This window comes from Orussus abietinus, unplaced genomic scaffold, assembly GCF_000612105.2.
Source record: "Orussus abietinus isolate OABI.00-Male unplaced genomic scaffold, Oabi_2.0 scaffold149, whole genome shotgun sequence".
NCBI lineage: Eukaryota > Metazoa > Arthropoda > Insecta > Hymenoptera > Orussidae > Orussus > Orussus abietinus.
Genome location: NW_019394571.1, coordinates 81131 through 101333, shown reverse-complemented (window position 1 = coordinate 101333; position 20203 = coordinate 81131). Strand labels below are relative to the sequence as shown.

At 39.1% G+C, this 20203-nt stretch overlaps 1 protein-coding gene across 8 annotated transcripts in view; it reads left to right on the top strand.

Annotated features, from left to right (window-relative positions):
- Positions 1–20203, top strand: part of LOC105703375 (oxidation resistance protein 1) — a 121901-nt gene that overhangs the window by 65428 nt on the left and 36270 nt on the right. For 2 of the 8 annotated variants that reach the window (XM_023432742.1, XM_023432741.1), the window contains one exon: positions 14654–14742. In XM_023432742.1, coding sequence (XP_023288510.1) covers positions 14654–14742 — 89 coding nt within the window. Of the gene's footprint in view, positions 1–9538; positions 9647–11054; positions 11070–11136; positions 12710–14653; positions 14743–20203 lie in introns of those variants that run through there. The other 6 variants (XM_023432749.1, XM_023432746.1, XM_023432748.1 and 3 more) reach the window with 6 other exon arrangements.

The window sequence follows — 20203 nt, the reverse complement described above, 5'->3', positions numbered from 1 at the left end:
CCTCTGGATTTACATCCTTTGAAGTTGCGGCCCCGACACGGTGTTGCGGCTTCGAGTCGCGTCCTTCGAAGCGCGCGCTTTGTACGAAGTACTCGGCTAAGTGGCTTCGTTATCGTCCCTTTTTTACTTTTTAGTTTTCCAACGAAACTTTTTCCCTGCAACCCCGAGCGCGATTTGCTTTGCGGTGGGTCCACGCGGAAACTAGATCCCGAAAGATATTTGAGTCTATGCGCTGACCTATGGCGAAAGAAAAGAAAACGATGGTGGGTATTGTAGGAGGTATTTAACCACTTGCGCTATAAAGACGTGCCACGCACGTCGAAATGCTTTTGTTCCAAAACTGCCAGCGACATGTATACCACGTCGTTAGGCATTTGTCGCAGAAACAAAATCGACGTGTTCGGCACGTTGGCTAACAGTTGGATCGTTCATTATTCGAGCTACAGTTCCAGAGTGCACGACATCGCGTAGCGTCATCGATATCTTGGAAATATTTCAGAATCGATAGGGCATGTTGTACGGATGTTACACCGCATGTTATATTGTAGAGCACGGCACGGCAACCGAAAATTAAATCGTAGCGCAAGTGGTTAAAATACATGTGTCTACTGTAGGAGGTGAAATCACCGAAGGCGAATCTACCATTGACAAGTCTATATTTTGTAGATTTACAGAAATACTAATTGACTTATGGTTCAAAACCAGATGTATAACCGTTCAAAGGGACGTATGTAAAATGGATCCAAGTGCTCCGTTCTACGATCCTTGACCAAGTGCCGTTCCGTCCACTGTTCGTAGGGACAGTCTTGGTCTAGCCGTATCAATTGATTAGGCAATGATCATATCTTCTAAACAATGCTCGCGTTTCCTCGCCCATGATTCTTGGAATAGGCCCGCCCATGGACCACCGATCATTTTGCCTTTGTCTCTTCAAAATATTTCCTTCACTATTGACAATTACCCTATATTTCGTAAATCTCGCAGCCTGGGATGATGGCTTATTAAAAGACAAATATGCCGGTATGTGTAGGAGGTGAATTTACCGAAGGCGAATCTACTATTGACAAGTCTATATTTTCCGTAGATTCAAAGGTATAGTTATTTGACTTATTGTTAAAGAAGACGTATATAGAATGGATTCAAGCGTTCCGTTCTGCGATCCTCGACCATGTGCCGTTCCGTCCACTGTTCGGAAGGACCGTCTTGGTCTAGCCGTATCAATTGTTTAGGCCATGCTCATATCTTCTAAACATGCTCGCCTTTCCTCGCCCATGATTCTGGGAATAGGTCCGCCCATGGACCTCCGATCATTTTGCCTTGCCTCTTTGTAATATTTCCTTCATATGCCTAAGAACTAGAGTATTCCGAATAGGAGCCAACTGCTCGATTCCGTGGTCCAAGATCGAGGGTCCTTTCTGTCCCCTGTTCCTAGGGACAGTCTTGGTTTAGCCGTATCAGTTATTTAGGCCATGCTCACGTCTTCTCGCGCGTGATCCCTGGAATAGGGCCGCTCATGGACCTCCGATCATTTTGCCTTTGTCCCTTTGTGAATTTTTCCTTCATATGCCTAAAAACTAGAGTATTCCGAATAGGAGCCAACAGCTCGATTCCGTCGTCCAAGATCGAGGGTCCTTTCTGTCCCCTGTTCCTAGGGACAGTCTTGGTTTAGCCGTATCAGTTGTTTAGGCCATGCTCACGTCTTCTCGCGCGTAATCCCTGTAATAGGGCCGCTCATGGACCTCCGATCATTTTGCCTTTGTCCCTTTGTAAATTTTTCCTTCATATGCCTAAAAACTAGAGTATTCCGAATAGGAGCCAACTGCTCGATTCCGTCGTCCAAGACCGAGGGTCCTTTCTGTCCCCTGTTCCTAGGGACAGTCTTGGTTTAGCCGTATCAGTTGTTTAGGCAATGCTCACATCTTTTAAACAATGCTCACGTCTTCTCGCGCGTGATCCCTGGAATAGGGCCGCTCATGGACCTCCGATCATTTTGCCTTTGTCCCTTTGTGAATTTTTCCTTCGGTATAAATCGCGGTGTGGACGTTTCCGACAACGGGAGGATAAGAAAACGAATTCGTGAAAGGTTCTCAATAATTCTCCTCCGCGGTACGAAGAGGCAGGTCGATAACGATATTGCAGCATGAGGAGGTTATGCGCGAGCGGAATACCGTTATCGAATAATCGTGTTTCCTCCGGACCAAATTGCTCTATAAATCTGATTTCTCGTGCCGAATTTATGGAGCAATGCCATACTTGTCCGCCGACTCATCGGTAAGGCTATGCAGAGGGGCTCTGTGTTAAATGCCAAAACTGTTTTTGCGATTACGCTTTCACAAACTCTGGATTTAATAGATAAATTCTTACTTTGATTACGAAGATACCTGGAATCCTCCTGGAGATGGAACGTTCTTCTCAAGTCTAAAAGAGACTTATGGCAACGTTTAACCTCATTGGGCCTGGATCCAAGCTTCAGTTTCTCCATAAATATGTTGTCTCGTGAGAACCTGTAAATACGAATAGGTGAATCAAATTTTAATTCACTTAATTTCTTTCATAACATCCCCGCAACGCAATATGTTTTATTATGTCGAGATATAATGGTACTTTGTTCCCGCAGGATCGACTTAAAAATTGACTTTTTGAGTTGACCTGCAAACGAATGTCGTCGAAACACCTCCTCCATGAAACATTCTTATCGACATGCGAAACAATTTGAAGACAAAGTTCTCGAAATTTCCAATATCGTTTCGTTAATGAGACGTTTTTCTTGCCAATGTTTTGTTTGCATTAACTTATTTGAAATCTGAAATTTTTTCTGTGGGTATTTATTAGTGTCTTATTCAGGATTTACATAATAGTACAGAACGTATGTAAGGGTTTTTTTTTTGTGTGTAAGAAAGAGTCCTTACTCGAATCTTGCTGAGATCGCGTATGTTTGTTAATCGTTAGTTAACGATCGATAACAAAACGTTTAAATGAATCAATAACGTAACTATTATGCCGTGCATACTTGCACCATATGTACTGATAATTCATCGAAGCGATGACGTGACGATAAATATTTAATTCCAATTACGATCTGGGGGCACGAACGAAACACGCACATCACCGTGAAGTCGCCAAGTTGTAAATTCTTCGCAAAACTCACCGCGAACATTAACGTTGAGTATCTTGTTACGAAATTTGCCATTTATAAACTGATATGCTTTGCATCAATCGTATATTCATCGTAACTTCCGTTCTCCTGACAACAATAATTATCTGAAGCAGAAACCATGTTTAGAACTGTTTAGAACTGTATACACTTGAATTTAAATAAAAAAATATATAATCGCGTATATAACCTCTTATAACCGATTGCTGTTGTTGATCACATCAATAAATTATAAAAAGTATTAAAATAATTCACATATCAGGTGAGCGAGGACAATGTCGAGGAAGCGCCAAGAGAATTAGGAATATTCAAATAAGGTTCTCAAACTGGCTCTTTTGACAGTCGTAGATCTGTATTCCGTGTTTCGTAGTGTCAATAATTAAGATAGTTGACATTCCGTAAATAGTACAATGCTTATTAATTCGTCTATTACGAAACCATGGTAATGAAATACTTGCTTTAATAAACATTACTTAGTACATACAGCTCTTTTGACAGTCATAGATCTGTATTCCGTGTTTCGTAGTGTCAATAATTAAGATAGTTGACATTCCGTAAATAGTACAATGCTGATTAATTGGTCTATTACGAAACCATGGTAATAAAATACTTGCTTTAATAAACATTACTTCGTACATACAGCTCTTTTGACAGTCGTAGATCTGTATTCCGTGTTTCGTAGTGTCAATAATTAAGATAGTTGACACTCTGTAAATAGTACAATCCTTTTTAATTGGTCTATTACGAAACCATGGTAATGAAATACTTGCTTTAATAAACATTACTTCGTACATACAGCTCTTTTGACAGTCGTAGATCTGTATTCCGTGTTTCGTAGTGTCATTAATTAAGATAGTTGACATTCTGTAAATAGTACAATGCTTATTAATTGGTCTATTACGAAACCATGGTAATGAAATACTTGCTTTAATAAACATTACTTCGTACATACAGCTCTTTTGACAGTCGTAGATCTGTATTCCGTGTTTCGTAGTGTCATTAATTAAGATAGTTGACATTCTGTAAATAGTACGATGCTTATTAATTGGTCTATTACGAAACCATGGTAATGAAATACTTGCTTTAATAAACATTACATAGTACATACAGCTCTTTTGACAGTCGTAGATCTGTGTTCCGTGTTTCGTGGTGTCAATAATTAAGATAGTTGACATTCTGTAAATAGTACGATGCTTATTAATTGGTCTATTACGAAACCATGGTAATGAAATACTTACTTTAATAAACATTACTTAGTACATTCTCCTAGAAAGTTAAAATTCCTTAAGAGTTTCCTCGCGGGAATAAGAACCTTACGACAAAGTAAACTTTGTCATTTGCGTGAAAAAGTACTTCACTCACCAACTTCAACACGTACCAACTAAATGAGAACGTGTGCAACTTGAAGCAGTCAATCTCCATGCCTCTGCTCGACTACTGTAACTTAATTAAAACTAATTGCATTAATTAAATCAACAATTTTTAATTCATTCAAGCAGATTGGATTTTCATGGAAATGTTAATGCATCTTTTCAATTTGTTTAAGGTAAAAGACATTAAAATTGGCACACATTGCAAAAATGACATAGTTTTTAATCCCTTCGCTGCGCTTCGCAAATACGCATATTCCTTCCAGGAGCGACCCTAATTTTATTGTAGTGGCTGTTTACCAAATATTTATTTCAACTTTTGTTATTGTACCTAGAGAGTAATGGTAAAAAATGAGTGGTCACGTGTCTATGCGCCGAAAGGCGTTCTCTGTAAAGTGGTAGCGACTTTCAAAGTCGCCGATCGATACTTTCCGCGGGGAAAGGGTTAAGGTGAAGTGAAACCCCCTTCAAATCAGTCGATTCGAATACAACACTTTTTTTTTAAGGGTATTAGACCAAACTGTCCGAAACTTTGACACATTACTTCTGATCATCTAAGAATTGTCCTGACACATTCAAAATTTGGATTTTTTAACAAAATTTCTGAACTCAGCCAAGATCAGAACCAAAATGGCGTCGAGCTCTCATATTTCGATCAATATACAATTATCGAAGGCTCTGATATGAGAATCGAAAGGGTCAGGACAATTTTACGACAATTTAGAACACTCTGGTAATCGATAAACTCGCATTTGAACGGGATAAAGGCAAAAAAAGTGTTGTATGCGCTTCTATGCTAAAACGATGGTAATACGAGGTCTCGGAGTGAAAATTTAATTGACCTGGAAATCACAGATGGCGCAGGGGGTCCCTCTGCAGTCAATTAGGGCCCCAGAAAGCATGAATCCAGAGGATTTCTGGAGTTTTACTTCGATTTCTTTATAATTATTGTACGAAAACGACAGGTGGAGTATGCCATTTGGTACAATACCCAATGTAATTCGACTCAGCTGTCAATATAAAAACGAACGTCGGCAACGTAGGCATTTAGAAAAATCTTCTTTATGGACGTCGATCAAGTTCCTCGCCGTGTTTCACTTCACCTTAACCCTTTGCGGACGAATGTCGCCAAATAGTCGCCCGAAAGCCTTTATAATGGAAAAGTCTCGTCCGCAAAGGGTTAAGTGTTAAAAATACGTGTAATATCGGTAACAGGTAGTTACATCGATCTAAGTCAAACCGCTAAATTAGGCTTAGCAACCCCGTTATCGAAATCGATTGCTATCGGTATAATCACTAAAGTAAAATAGCGCGGTCCATATAATTACCTCTCTTTACGTAATTCTAATATTCCCCATTTTCCATCGTACGTTTTTCCGTACATATTTTATACTTTTAATGGGCATAATTCTCCGGTTGACTTGATTCATATATATCGTTAACTCGGTTTTACCGATCCTGCCCAAAATTAACATTTTTAAGCATCCACTCGTGCTGCACATTCTTGCTCTTGGTTAAAACACAATTGTGTTTTAAGCATCTTTGTTTATACTGAAAGAAAAATAAAAAGGAATTTCAATGTTCATAGTGTACTAGGTCAGGTGTTTACTTGATAGATATTACTTGTATTTCATCAAAATGCATTTCCGCCACAAAAGTGGATATTCGATCTTACGAATATCGTATATCGGAGGATCACATTTCCTCTACGTTTTGAAGGGATGCACCTGGTGACGTGCTTAGCACGGCACCTGTGACACGACCAGAGAGAGGGAGAGAGAGAAAGAAAGAAAATGGATCCTGTATTCCTGAACGATATAGTAGAAAACGCAGAAAAGGGGTGACAAGGGAATTAAAAGCTTCCTAAACGAATAGCTCATTATGTTCAGTTCATGGCAGTAGCCTATCTCGTACATATAAATTAAGGTGAAGTGAAACGCTTGTTATAATAAATTTTAAATTTTGCCTGTAACAATTTTCAAAGGATTCTCATCCTTTTTTTAATTCTCTTACTCAATACACAAGACGAGTAAATCGCCTCTAGAAATGAGAAAAAAAACGGTTCATCTTGTTCCATGTAACATACATTACCTATATTTACTCCTAAAGCTCTGACACATGCTAACACCCTCTTAAGGTGAAGTGAAACCCCCTTCAAATCAGTCGATTCGAATACACAACACTTTTTTTAAGGGTATTAGACCAAACTGTCCGAAACTTTGACACATCACTCCTGATCATCTAAGCGTTGTCCTGACACATTCAAAATTTGGANAAAATGTTGTATTCGAATCGACTGATTTGAAGGGGGTTTCACTTCACCTTAAGAGGGTGTTAGCATGAGTCAGAGCTTTAGGAGTAAATATAGGTAATGTACGTTACATGGAACAAGATGAACCGTTTTTTTTCTCATTTCTAGAGGCGATTTACTCGTCTTGTGTATTGAGTAAGAGAATTTAAAAAAGGATGAGAATCCTTTGAAAATTGTTACAGGTAAAACTTAAAATTTATTATAACAAGCGTCTCTAAGGATTGAACGGTGGATGCGGCGTGTCTCCAAGAAGTCTGTCTATCAAATGTCCCGATTCCTTGTCCCTTCTGTAGGAAAATTTTTAAAGGAGAGTCCCTTGAGTGTTAATATCGGTACAACTCAAACTTTATTATAACAAAATATGTGGATGTTCAGCGAAGGGATCAGCGTTGGATGCGACGTGTCTCCATGAGCTCCGTTTTCCGAATGCCCCGATTCCTCGTCCCTTCGAGCTCTCGTCCTCCGTCGCCTTTCAAGGGCCGGGTCATCCTGGCACTCGCGTTGTTTACATCTTCTCAAGAGATGGATGGGGTGACGTGGTCCAGAGGGAAAAGGAATGCGTCTTCACTTCAAGCTCTGGTCCTCCGTCGCTTCTCAAGGGCTAGGTCATTCTAGCTCTCGCATTGTTTAGGTTTTCTCAAGAGCTGGATGGGGTGACGTGGTCCAGAGAAAAAGGAATGCGCCTTCAATATGTAGGAGGCGAAATTACCGAGGCGAATCTACTATTAAGAAGTCTATATTTTCGTAGATTCACAGATCATTAATTGTTAAAAATTATACATGTAAGCCTCAAGGAGACGTATAAGAAATTGTTCCAAATGTTCCCTTCTATGATTCTCGACCAAGTGCCGTTTCTGTCCAGTGTTCATAGGGACCGTCTTCGTCTAGTCGTATCAGTTGTTTAGGCGTATTCTAAACAATAATCACGTATTCTCCACTGTGATTCCTGGATTAAGCCCGCGCATGGACCTCCGATCATTTTGCCTTTGTCCCTTTGAATTATTTCCTTCAAATAGTAATTAGCTTTTCGTATCTGGCTTCGTCCGGTTTCATTTTTTTATCCACTCCATAAAACTTGCTCCCTGCATCATTTCACTATTTCCTTTATTATTCAGCCATCTTTTGTAATGCCGAAATGACGTATATGAAGGAAATATTTCGAAGAGGCAAGGCAAATTATCGGAGGTCCATGGGCGGACCTATTCCCAGAGTCATGGGCGAGGAAAGGCGAGCATTATTTAGAAGATATGATCATTGCCTAATCAATTGATACGGCTAGACCAAGACGGTCCCTCCGAACAGTGGACGGAACGGCACATAGTCGAGAATCGCAGAACGGAACGCTTGAATCCATTCTACATACGTCTTCTTTAACAATAAGTCAAATAACTATACCTGTGAATCTACGGAAAATATAGACTTGTCAATAGTAGATTCGCCTTCGGTAAATTCACCTCCTACACATACCGGCATATTTGTCTTTTAATAAGCCATCATCCCAGGCTGCGAGATTTACGAAATATAGGGTAATTGTCAATAGTGAAGGAAATATTTTGAANACGTGGTCGTATAATATCTGCAAATCACATCATATCCGAATAATAATTAACATATTCACATAATAAGTACGTTGTCATTAACTTACCTGAACCGCTATCCGTTGACATAGTGGTAAAATATATAAATTATTTTTCCGCCAATAATTAGTTTGGAAGAGCCCAACTGAATGAATGCACTTTCAAAATAGAACTAAATGAATTCCACATATTGTTAGGTAGACCGGAAAGTATTGTCGTTTCTGTTATCGTTTAATTGTCATTTGTCGGCTTATCGTGTAATTCAAAAACGCACCAATGAGAGCCACGTGCCATTTTAAGGTTATGTTTACATAATTTCTTTAAATTTTTTACTTAGACCACTTTCATAATCAACACTAAATGATTTCCATATAATGTTGAAATTACAACCACTCTCTAATGGTTCATTTTTTACAATATCGTAAAAATTACATTGAATTAATTTAGTTTAAAATAATGTGGGATGAAATAACTGATAAACTAATTTTTTTTTTATTTTGACTTAGACCACTTAATAATAATTATGGGCTCATATGATCTAAGATCTCACGAACTAACTGCTTCATTGTAATCGCGTGTTTAATTTGAAATGATTTATCGTCTTTTGTGAACACCAAGTCGGTTCATTGTGTCTATAAGCGTTCTCTTATTTAATTGATCCCACGTCCATGGTGAAATTCCGCTTTATAAACGTGATCAACACTTGGCGACTGGTACTCACATTGAAACCAACAGCGTCCAACTTGATTCTTAAACTTTTTTTAAACACCATAATAGTACACACTTGCACGTCGCCCATAAGTATGAATTTTTACATCGAACGTCTTAGGGTATACGTTTCAGCGCTCATTCTGATACCGTAATCAAATATAATTGATTTACAATCATTCTCAGAAAGTACATGGTTTGTTTAAATGCACGCACGGCCATGACGTAATATCATGATGGCCGACCTATATGTTGCAAGCATCGTAGAGAAGTACTTCAGTTAATCGTCGAACGTAGCGCAAGCGAGTACGAAGCCCGCCAAGTGTCCAGCTTATTAAACGTCCAAATAGTTCGGTTAATTTCACTAAATCAATTAAATACGCATCAACGCGTAGGAGGCAATATTAGTTTATTAAAGATGATCGTTTGTTTGACTTTATTTGGAACATATCAATAAACGAAAACATTTTTTGATATGTTCCACTCGACCAAACGGTCGAGTGAACCAAATTTTAGTTCATTTAAGGTGAAGTGAAACCCCCTTCTAATCAGTCGACTCGAACAAGACACTTCTTTTAAGGTGAAGTGAAACACGTCGAGGAACTTGATCGACGTCGATAGAGAAGATTTTTCTAAATGCCTACGTTGCCGACGTTCGTTTTTATATCGACAGCTGGGTGCAATTATATTGGGTATTGTACCAAATGGCATATTCCACCTGTCGTTTTCGTACAATAATTATAAAGAAATCGGAGTAATACTCCAGAAATCCTCTGGATTCATGCCTTCTGGGTAGAGTTCGAAAATTCTCGGTAACATTAAATTGGAGAAGGTAACTGTGAAACATACCGTAAGTTACCGGGAACATTGAGAATTTAAGAGAACGTTAATTTTGTTATTTATACTTTAGGTTTCTTCGTTTAAATAACTTTTTTTTTTTCAATCAACTTTAAAGTTCAAGCTAAAGAGTAATAATTACTATTAGAAAATATTGATTATAGGGTCGTATTTAACTCCAGCTAAAAATATTCACGTATGTACAACTTCACGGAAAATTCCATGAGATTTGATCAAACGAACTGATATTTCATTCTGCGACGAAGCGAATGGGAGGTTTTGATTGGCTACGGAGAACGTACAACGGAAATTCCCCTCTACGATGTTTCTCTATAGCTAATTGAAACCTCTCGTTCGCTCTGTGGAGAAATGCAAATTCTCAAAATTTCTCGATAAAAAAGGCTTTGGAGAAATTACCGATAAATTACCGGGAACTTCTCTTCGTTTCTGACGTAACTTACTGGATTTAGAACTCTACTTCTGGGGCCCCAATTGACAGCGGAGGGACCCCCTGCGCTATCTGTGATTTCCAGGTCAATTAAATCTTCACTCCGAGACGTCGTATTACCATCGTTTTGGCATACAAGCGCATACAACACTTTTTTTGCCTTTATCCCGTTCAAATGCGAGTTTATCGATTACCAGAGTGTTCTAAATTGTCGTAAAATTGTCCTGACCCTTTCGATTCTGATATCAGAGCCTTCGATAATTGTATATTGATCGAAATATCAGAGCTTGACGCCATTTTGGTTCTAATCTAGGCTGAGTAAAAAAATTGTTTGAAAAATCCAAATTTTCAATGTGTCAGGACAATTCTTAGATGATCAGGAGTGACGTGTCAAAATTTCGGACGGTTTGGTCTAATACCCTTAAAAAAAAGTGTTGTATTCAAATTGACTGATTTGAAGGGTGTTTCACTTCACCTTAATATTGTTTACGCGTAATCGCGTATCGATGACTTGTCTTCTCTCATTCAAATAGTCCCGCGTCTGTCTTTAAACCTAGGCACTCAACATGGCCGTCCGTCTATTTTGCGCACGCGCAGCACGGGCGATCTGCAACCGTTGCGCGGCTCCTGAAGTGATAGCAAAAACGCGTCGTGTCGAAACTTGGTAAATTCCGTGTCTAGCTTCCCTTTTACCGTTCCAATATTTTTCCAAACGTAATCGTTTACAATAATTCGAAAACACAAGGTACACGCCAATCGAAATCTCCCGGTTGAGGAGAAAACGATTTAATCTAAGCGGCCAACACAGCTGCGTTCTTTTATTTGAACGATCGCGCGTCCGTGACGTAACAAGATGGCCGCCGTGCCCGCCCAGCCGCGTTGCGCACGACAGTCAGCGCGCCCGGTAAATCGTCGTCTGGCGACTCGCGCGTCAACGTCGCCACCGTTCCGTGCCCGGACTCGCGAAGCGTTGCCGCAGTTCTCTACTTTGCCGTGAAAGTTGGTGCCTGAAATTTTTCGGATTTTCCGCAAGGTGACACGACGTTCAACGGCGCTGCGACCTCGGAAGGCGGTGACGGGTGCCACCGCGAATCGCAACGGTGAAGTCATCGGGTAGTTTCGCGTGGGCGGGTCACGCGATCGCTGCGCGCCTTCGTTTGCGCACGTGCGACGGGAGACTACCACGTGACAGTAAATTTGCTTCGTGCACTTTACAACGGTGTAGGAAACGACACAGTCCCGACATCGCGCGTTCTCGCCTCGGAGCGCAGGAGGACCACGTGCATGACGTGTCTCTGCTCGACCGATCAAATAGCTCGAAATAACCTGCCGTCGACAGTTATCGGGACCGTTCATCCTCCGCTCTTCCCCGACGTTAATTACCCCCTAGTTGACGCCTTTTCGAAAAACCTCTGCATTTCATGTTTCCCAACGAGCTCAAACGTAGACCTCGAAGTCCTGGAAACACCTCTGGACCATTTTCAAAAGCTTAAACGGTATTTATCCTCGAGTTGAATGTTTACCTCGACATCTCGCTGGCGCTCTTTCTACAAACGCAACACGTGTAGCTTATTTCCGACTTTACTCAATGCCAACGGTCTCGATCCACGGCGTTTCAGAATTTTATTGGCGATGTGGAAGGTCATTCCGATGAATGTTTTCCTCGTTGGCTTCATTAATAATATATTATGATCGAGCGGTACTACCGACTAGTTTCCTTTATCTATCTTTACCATGTGACTTCTGTATATCCTATTATTCGTTTCCTTTCCAGGCACCAGCGCACGTTGAGTCGGTGCCTCCCCTCGGATCGTTTTTTCGAATAACCGATTCTTGGACGCTTCTTCTCGAATTGGTATTTTAAATCATTTTTTATACGTTATGTCGAAAGGAAAACCAGCTATAGGCGAGCTTCGGAAAACGCTATCGCTTCGGTTACCTGTTTCTCCTCGTTCGGAAACTGCTTTCCCGGTTTTATATTAATATAACTGGATCAGTTGACGCCCGTTAAACGAGTCGCTGGTTCCTTGGAGCGCCACCAGGGGCAATGACGTCATCGCTTCGGAGTTGACATCCACGTGCGATCTCTTCGCCGATTTACATGACGGAACGTTCGAAGAGTTTCCTTCAGGGCAGTTTGAGAATTCAAGATGGACCTGGATCTCTCGCTCGTGGAATTAAATTGGGAACCAGAGGAGTACGAGCCGCAGAATGTGCACATCGTCGAAAAGGAATTCCGCGATTACGTTGTGTATTATATCGCCCAAAGAAATTCTGGGGTACCTCCACTCTCTCCCTTTACTGGTACGGCATTTGTCAAAATATTTATGTAATGTTAGCACTCGATGGTCGGATTTTCAAGATGGAGGGTATAAAATAACAATTGCTGAGTGCTATTGTAATGGCTCATGAAACGGTAGATACAAAAGACTTATATGGAAAATTTTGTAAATGTACGACTACTACATGTATCACATTTTTTATTTTAACGGAAACTACTAAAAAGATCCATTACATTTCCAATGTATAGGTATGAGCATTGACGTATATACGACTGGTAGCAGGTAATACGACGTAACTTTTATAAATAATACGTAACTTTTAAATATAACGTTTATCCATGCGTTGAGAATACGTGACAAAATTGTACATTTAAATATCGATCGTTGGAATCCTAAGTAAAATTAAGGGCATTTTCCGTCGTCTTGGTTCTGGTGACTAATGGAATTATTTTCAATCAAAATTCGGGGCCCGTAGTATTATAACATCTGGAAAAATTATCAGAATGCCGAAATTTCTTTCATTTTTATCGTTGACACTGATTCAAAAGAAGTCTTTGGATCATTCCATGAAACTACTCGATACATCTTATCGTCTCTTTATCGAAAAAACTGCTTATAAAGACCAAGATATCTAAATTAAGTCGATAAGCTTTTTAAGAGGATAACGATAATATACCATCGTTACACAATGAGCTCTTCCTTTGATAAACGTACAATTAAATTAATTAAAAACAATTCATTAAAACCTACCGAGTGAACGGTGACGGCACTTCCTTTGAAGGACGCCGACTCCTTTTATCATTTTTTACGATAAAAATACGATATCGTAAAATGATAATCCACATTAAGCTCCGAAAACTTCGTAGATTTATATATAATTTTTAGATTTATTTTCTAATTCATTATGTAAAAACTCGAAAAGCAGTTTTACATGGGTCCTATGTACGCAAATGTTAACCCCCAGTCATTGATAGTGTAATAACTCATACTTAACCGTATCTGTGGAACATGTTTCCGGGTGCTGGTGGTATTAATTTACGACTGCAGCTTTTGCCTTATTGGACCGTGACTAAAATCCAACTGGATCCGACGTACTCGCATCGTATTTATGCGAATATTATTACATTTGCTCCCATCGTTCCGCGTCGGCTAACAAAATACGTGCACTCTCGCAAATGAAAGAGACACCAATGACCGCGTTGAATTTGATGACAACATTTTATGCCCGTACGTAGCCTGTGCTTTTTCACTCTTGGAAATTTCAGCGAAATATCGGTTGTATCATATTCCGGATGGAATTTTGTCCGGCAAAACTATACGTGCAATAAATACGTTCATTTCGCATTCCTCGTCTGTTCCCTACCATCGACAAATATGACATTAGAATTTAATGGGAAGATGGTATAATTACTTTTCCTGAAAAAGTCAAGAATGAATTTATCGGGTTTCAGGTCGACTCGACTTACCGTCGCTTTATTGTTAACTGAAATTGGCGATGCTATGAACAAGTTTGACTTACTCGATGCCCAGAATTTTCTTCACCTTAATCACGTGAAGAACTCCCTTGAAGAAAAACTTCAAACGCACTTCTAATAATAGTCTTGAAATATAATAATTTCAAGTAATAATTACATAATTTAAAGCAAAAAAAAATTGGTACGATCCACCACAATAATGGCTGGTTCATTTCTCTTATGGCTTATAATGTAAGGATTCCTCGTTAACAAATGTCTATTTTCATTTTAATATTACAGATGTAAAGTGTGCACCTGTTATTTCTGAAAGCATATTAATCTTACCCCAGATTAGCAATCTTTGGTGTTTTTCATTTATCCAATTAAATACGAAAATGTCATCGAGAACACCTTGTCCAACAGTAAAGATAATGGCCACACTTAGAAAGGACGATGTTACGATGTACTTCTTGTTTTTTAATAATATAAATGTGTTTTTATTTTATTTTCAGACTCCGACTCCGAGAGCAAAGATGGATCTACGACCCAAGAAAAGAAACACGGTCGTGTCTCTCAACCCATCGACACCATTGCCTACACGGTAAGAGTTTACAGTATTTTTTTTCTTCTGCTATTAACGATTAAGTTTTCAAAAGTATTTTAAGTATTATTAACACGATCAATGCCAATCTTACAAGATAACTCTATTGTTATGTGGTTGCCAGTTACCAATGACCCCCACGGTATTTGTCGTGTTAAGGTGAAGTGAAACACCCTTCAAATCAGTCGATTCGAATACAACACTTTTTTTTAAGGGTATTAGACCAAACCGTCCGAAACTTTGACACATCACTCCTGATCATCTAAGAATTGTCCTGACACATTCAAAATTTGGATTTTTCAAAACAATTTTTTTTACTCAGCCTAGACCAGAACCAAAATGGCGTCGAGCTCTGATATTTCGATCGATATACAATTATCGAAGGCTCTGATATGAGAATCGAAAGAGTCAGGACAATTTTACGACAATTTAGAACACTCTGGTAATCGATAAACTCGCATTTGAACGGGATAAAGGCAAAAAAAGTGTAGTATGCGCTTGTATGCCAAAACGATGGTAATACGACGTCTCGGAGTGAATATTTAATTGACCTGGAAATCACAGATGGCGCAGGGGGTCCCTCTGCTGTTAATTGGGGCCCCAGAAGGCATGGATCCAGAGGATTTCTGGAGTTTTACTTTGATTTCTTTATAATTATTGTACGAAAACGACAGGTGGAATATGCCATTTGGTACAATACCCAATATAATTGGACCCAGCTGTTGATATAAAAATGAACGTCGGCAACGTAGGCATTTAGAAAAATCTTCTCTATCGACGTCGATCAAGTTCCTCGACGTGTTTCACTTCACCTTAACAAAGCTTAAACAAGAACAGTGGCTGAAGGAAGGGGCGAATGAACAATTGCGTGATGGATCAAGCGATCCATCACACAATTCTCACCTCAAGAATCTTCATTACTCTTCCTGATTTATTCGAGTTTATAAATTGTGCATAGTATTTGCAAGGACCCTGTGAGACGTTGTTGCAAGGAAAATGAACTGGGAAACGCGAATGTTTGATGTTTTGGTATCTAGTACAAAGATTTATTCGTAGCAAAATGAAATAGTAACCGCGATTCATGTGTACCGTGATATTCAATGTAGGTTTTATGTTAAACGCGCGAGGTCAATCTGTCTTTGCATCGTGGAGATCACTAAATATTAGATATACCTATAAACTGCATGTTTTGACAAAAAAAAATGGAGAAAATGTTTCCCGTAAAACGTATCTAGAAATTCCACATGATTTACCACCATGAACGGTTTCTGATGATAATCGATCTCTGCTATACATTTTTCATACCGGGCGTAATTGATACAGACATCGATCATTGGTCGCATTCGAATCCAAGAGATATCGCCAAGGTTGGCGAATGATTTGTCACTGTCACATCACGTTCGGGTTCTCCTCTTTTTTTTTATATTACCAGAATATCGCGGAATCAAGATCGACATTATTGATTTCAAATGGCCTACTTAAATTGAAACTCGGTGAACTCGATGAACAAGCAAGGCATAGTCATGATCATTAGTATAGAATTTAGCTTATTGGTTAATGGATAATGGATAGTACGTGATTTTATGTTAAGAGAGGCATCAAATTGTTTAGTTTGCGTATCAGTGAATGACATCCTTCTTATGTTGATCTGCAAAATTGCCTAATTATGATATACGTGTACTAATCTGTTATCAGTGCTTCGCGCTGATGCGAGAAGAATCCATTACCCGAACATCACGTTCTTCGCTACTGCAATTTCAGATATACGAGTATCTTTTGAACCATCTAACAACCCCTTTTTTCACAATTTCAAAAAGTGAAAATCGGAATTTTATCTTACATGCGTCTAATAGATTTCAACAGATTATTTCGGTCAACTTTCATGCTTCTAGATCTAACCATTTTCTAGAAGCCAATATTCCAATCCCGTTTTACTCCATTAGGGATCGAATTACAAAAAAATCTCTTCTTACAAGGAAACATTCCCAAGTGTCCGCCCCCGATCTTATTGATTTCCATATATGTTGAAGAACACAAAAATCTGAGAGACACGTGTTTTTTTATATCTGCAATGGTCCGCATTTAAGGGGTGAAACAACCCCCCAAAGTTTGGCAAAAATTCGATTTGTATAATAATTTTCATAGAAGCAATGGAGGGATTTCGACGAAACTTGGTATAAATGTATTCTGTATAAGGACGGTGAAAACACAATATTGTCCAGCAATGCTACAACCCCCCAAGGGGGCGAACTACCCTTCAGGCGACATTTTTTTGTAATATCTATTAAACAAGCACTCCTACTTAAGTTCCACTTACGCGATGTGATTGNTCCCTCCGAACAGTGGACGGAACGGCACTTGGTCGAGGATCGCAGAACGGAACGCTTGAATCCATTCTATATACGTCTTCTTTAACAATAAGTCAAATAACTATACCTTTGAATCTACGGAAAATATAGACTTGTCAATAGTAGATTCGCCTTCGGTAATTTCACCTCCTACATTATATGGCGTGAAATTACGTCCCATGTTTGCAGAAATCGCAGAATGATTTACTTTTAAGCTTCACAACTATGTCGTATTGACATTTACGTAACTTTCGAACAATGTCTTCGTTATAGCTTTTCAATGTTCTTTTGCCATGCTAAGAATGATTTGTTTCAATTATGTGAAGGAAATATTCACAAAGGGATAAAGGCAAAATTAGAGGAGGTCCATAGGCGGCTCTATTCCAGGAATCACGGGCGAAAAGACGTGACCATTGCCTAAACAACTGATACGACTAAACCAAGACCGAACCTACGAACAGTGGACAGGAACGGCACTTGATCGAGAACCATAGAAGCGACCAGTTGGAACTATTTCCATACGTTTCCCTGAGGCTTACGCATATCATTTTTAACAATAAATTAATTAATTACCTGTGAATCTACGGAAAATATAGACTTGTTAATAGTAGATTCGTCTCACTAATGTCCCCTCCTACGTATGTGTCCATAATTATGAAAGTGGTCTAAATCATATATTTCTTGTTTCGAGATATTTAATGAATTGCATTTGAATAAATTAAAAANAGGGGGTGCAACATTGCTGAACAATATTGTGTTGTCACCGTCCTTATACAGAATACGTTTGTACCAAGTTTCGTCGAAATCCCTCCATTGCTCCTACGAAAAATATTTAAAAAACCGATTTTTCGCTAAACTTTGGGGAGTTGTTTCACCCCTTAAATGTGGACCATTGCAGATATAAAAAAACACGTGTCTCTTACATTTTTGTGTTCTTCGACATATATGAAACTCAATAAGATCGGAGGCGGACACTTGGGAATGTTTGTTGCAAGTTAAAGAATTTTCTCCAAAAATCCAATTTTTGAAAGTGCCAAGATAATTCCTAGGTGTTCACGAGTCATATATAAAAATTTCAGACGGTTCTATCCAATACCCTTAAAAAAAAGTATCTTATTTAAGTCGGCTGATTTGAGAGAGGTTTCACTTCATCTTAAATGGTTCTCTGAATCACATCGGATCATTACGTAGGCAATCTTAAAGAAGCCCAAGTGTCTGAAAAATTTAACCGAAAAAAAGCGCAAGTGCAAAAGGTTAATAATCAAAATTAAAAACCATGTATCACAACGTAGGAGTTGACTTCGTACATTACGCGTTTTTGCTTTAACCGCCACTGGAAGATCTTATTATATCATGCGTGAATGTATGTTCAAACATAGCCGGGTGTGTACTCTGATATGCGCTGTACGAGGAATACTATTATGGATTTGAGAGCTGTTCTGCATCACCTCGTTCTCAAACGCCGAGTGTTTGACGACGTGATGTAGACACAATTGCACCAAAGTACATTTGCATATAAGATACGTAGAGAGTGAGGCATGAAAACAGAAAAATAGATAAACAATGGCCCCTCACTTGAATGATTTCGCAATCAGCTACACATCCTCGTTCTTACTCAATATGACGTCCTTAGAAGGACTGCCAAGAAGCAAATGCATAGAATTTTAATTCTCAACTTCTCAACACTATAGATAATTCAAACAAATACACGGTAGAAAAGAAAAAAAAAATATAGTGTTCGAGCCGAATGAACAAGGGCTCAAACGAGAACGAATGCCTTTATCTCAGATAGCAATTATCATGTCACGTGTGGTTTTCAAGCCAATACGTAAATTTCAATTATTTATTGCAAATACGGACTAATCCATAATTTAATAATTATAACGCTAGAATTATTTGGAATGCTCTCTGCAACGATCTGGGTGTTCTATTTCTTCCGTATTTCAAGTTCCGTTTATTCTTTCTCGTGTCTCTCACGTCATATAGCACCATTGATTCAGTCACGTATTATGCTCATAATTTAAATGAATGTCTAAACAGAAACTCGAGCGCTTCGCTCTCTTATCTGCTACCGCGGTCCTTTAGCCCATGATTCGTTTATTTCTAGCCCTATAGCCCATTTTTGTTATTCCCCACCTAAGCCTTCTTAAACAACATTAACTTTTCCCCTTCTCAGTTCTCATTAACCAATCACTTTCGATTATCGATCCCACTTTAATTTCTCTACGCCTATCAGTAAACGCTTTGTAAAAAACTCCGCCCTAGAGGACAGCATCCGAAAGCGCTCTGGACCAAAGTTCCTCTGGGCATCTTCAGAATCAAATCTTCCACCGCGAGAGACGGACATCTCCTGCTCTCAGAGACAATCAAGTCTCACCGCGACTCCAAATAGTCACCCGCTAATTTGTACCGTGCGACCGCCGTCGTTCATAGTATCATATTTTACATTTGTTATCGGACTTACTCGTTATTGTTAATAAACTATTTCTGTTACGAATTCAAGTCATGTGCCCGAACTCATAAAACCGACCTGACTCGAGATTTCGTCGAGAATTAATCAGTCCTCAAATTTTGGTTTCACATCCAGTGCAACCCGCTTTCAGACTTTCTTTCGAACATCCGCAACATATAGAAACTGGGTCTTGAGCTCGGAACTCAGCTCAAAAAAGATCATGAATTTTGGAGTCCAATTTTTTCTGGACTGCTATAGTCAATGACTTCCTGACTTACCATTATCTAGGTAAAAGCTCACATTTAATGGTTTCTTTCTTACAATGACACCTCCGGGAATTGAGGATTTTCTGACATTACGTATTGTCATAACATTGCTGCTAGAAAAACCAATTTCTTCTGTTACCGCAGAGGAATTTTAGTGAAGCACTTGCACGGTGAAAAATTATTCCTAGCATGCAAATGATGAACGAGGTGTCGTTAAATGGAACTTCTGTTTTGTGATACCTCACAGTAAATCGAGGAATAAGACAAGTAGAGCAGAAGTCTTGCTTTCTCTTTCCTAGGTTGATTCGATACGGCATTTAAGGTGAAGTGAAACCCCCTTCAAATCAGTCGATTCGAATACAACACTTTTTTTTAAGGGTATTAGACCAAACTCT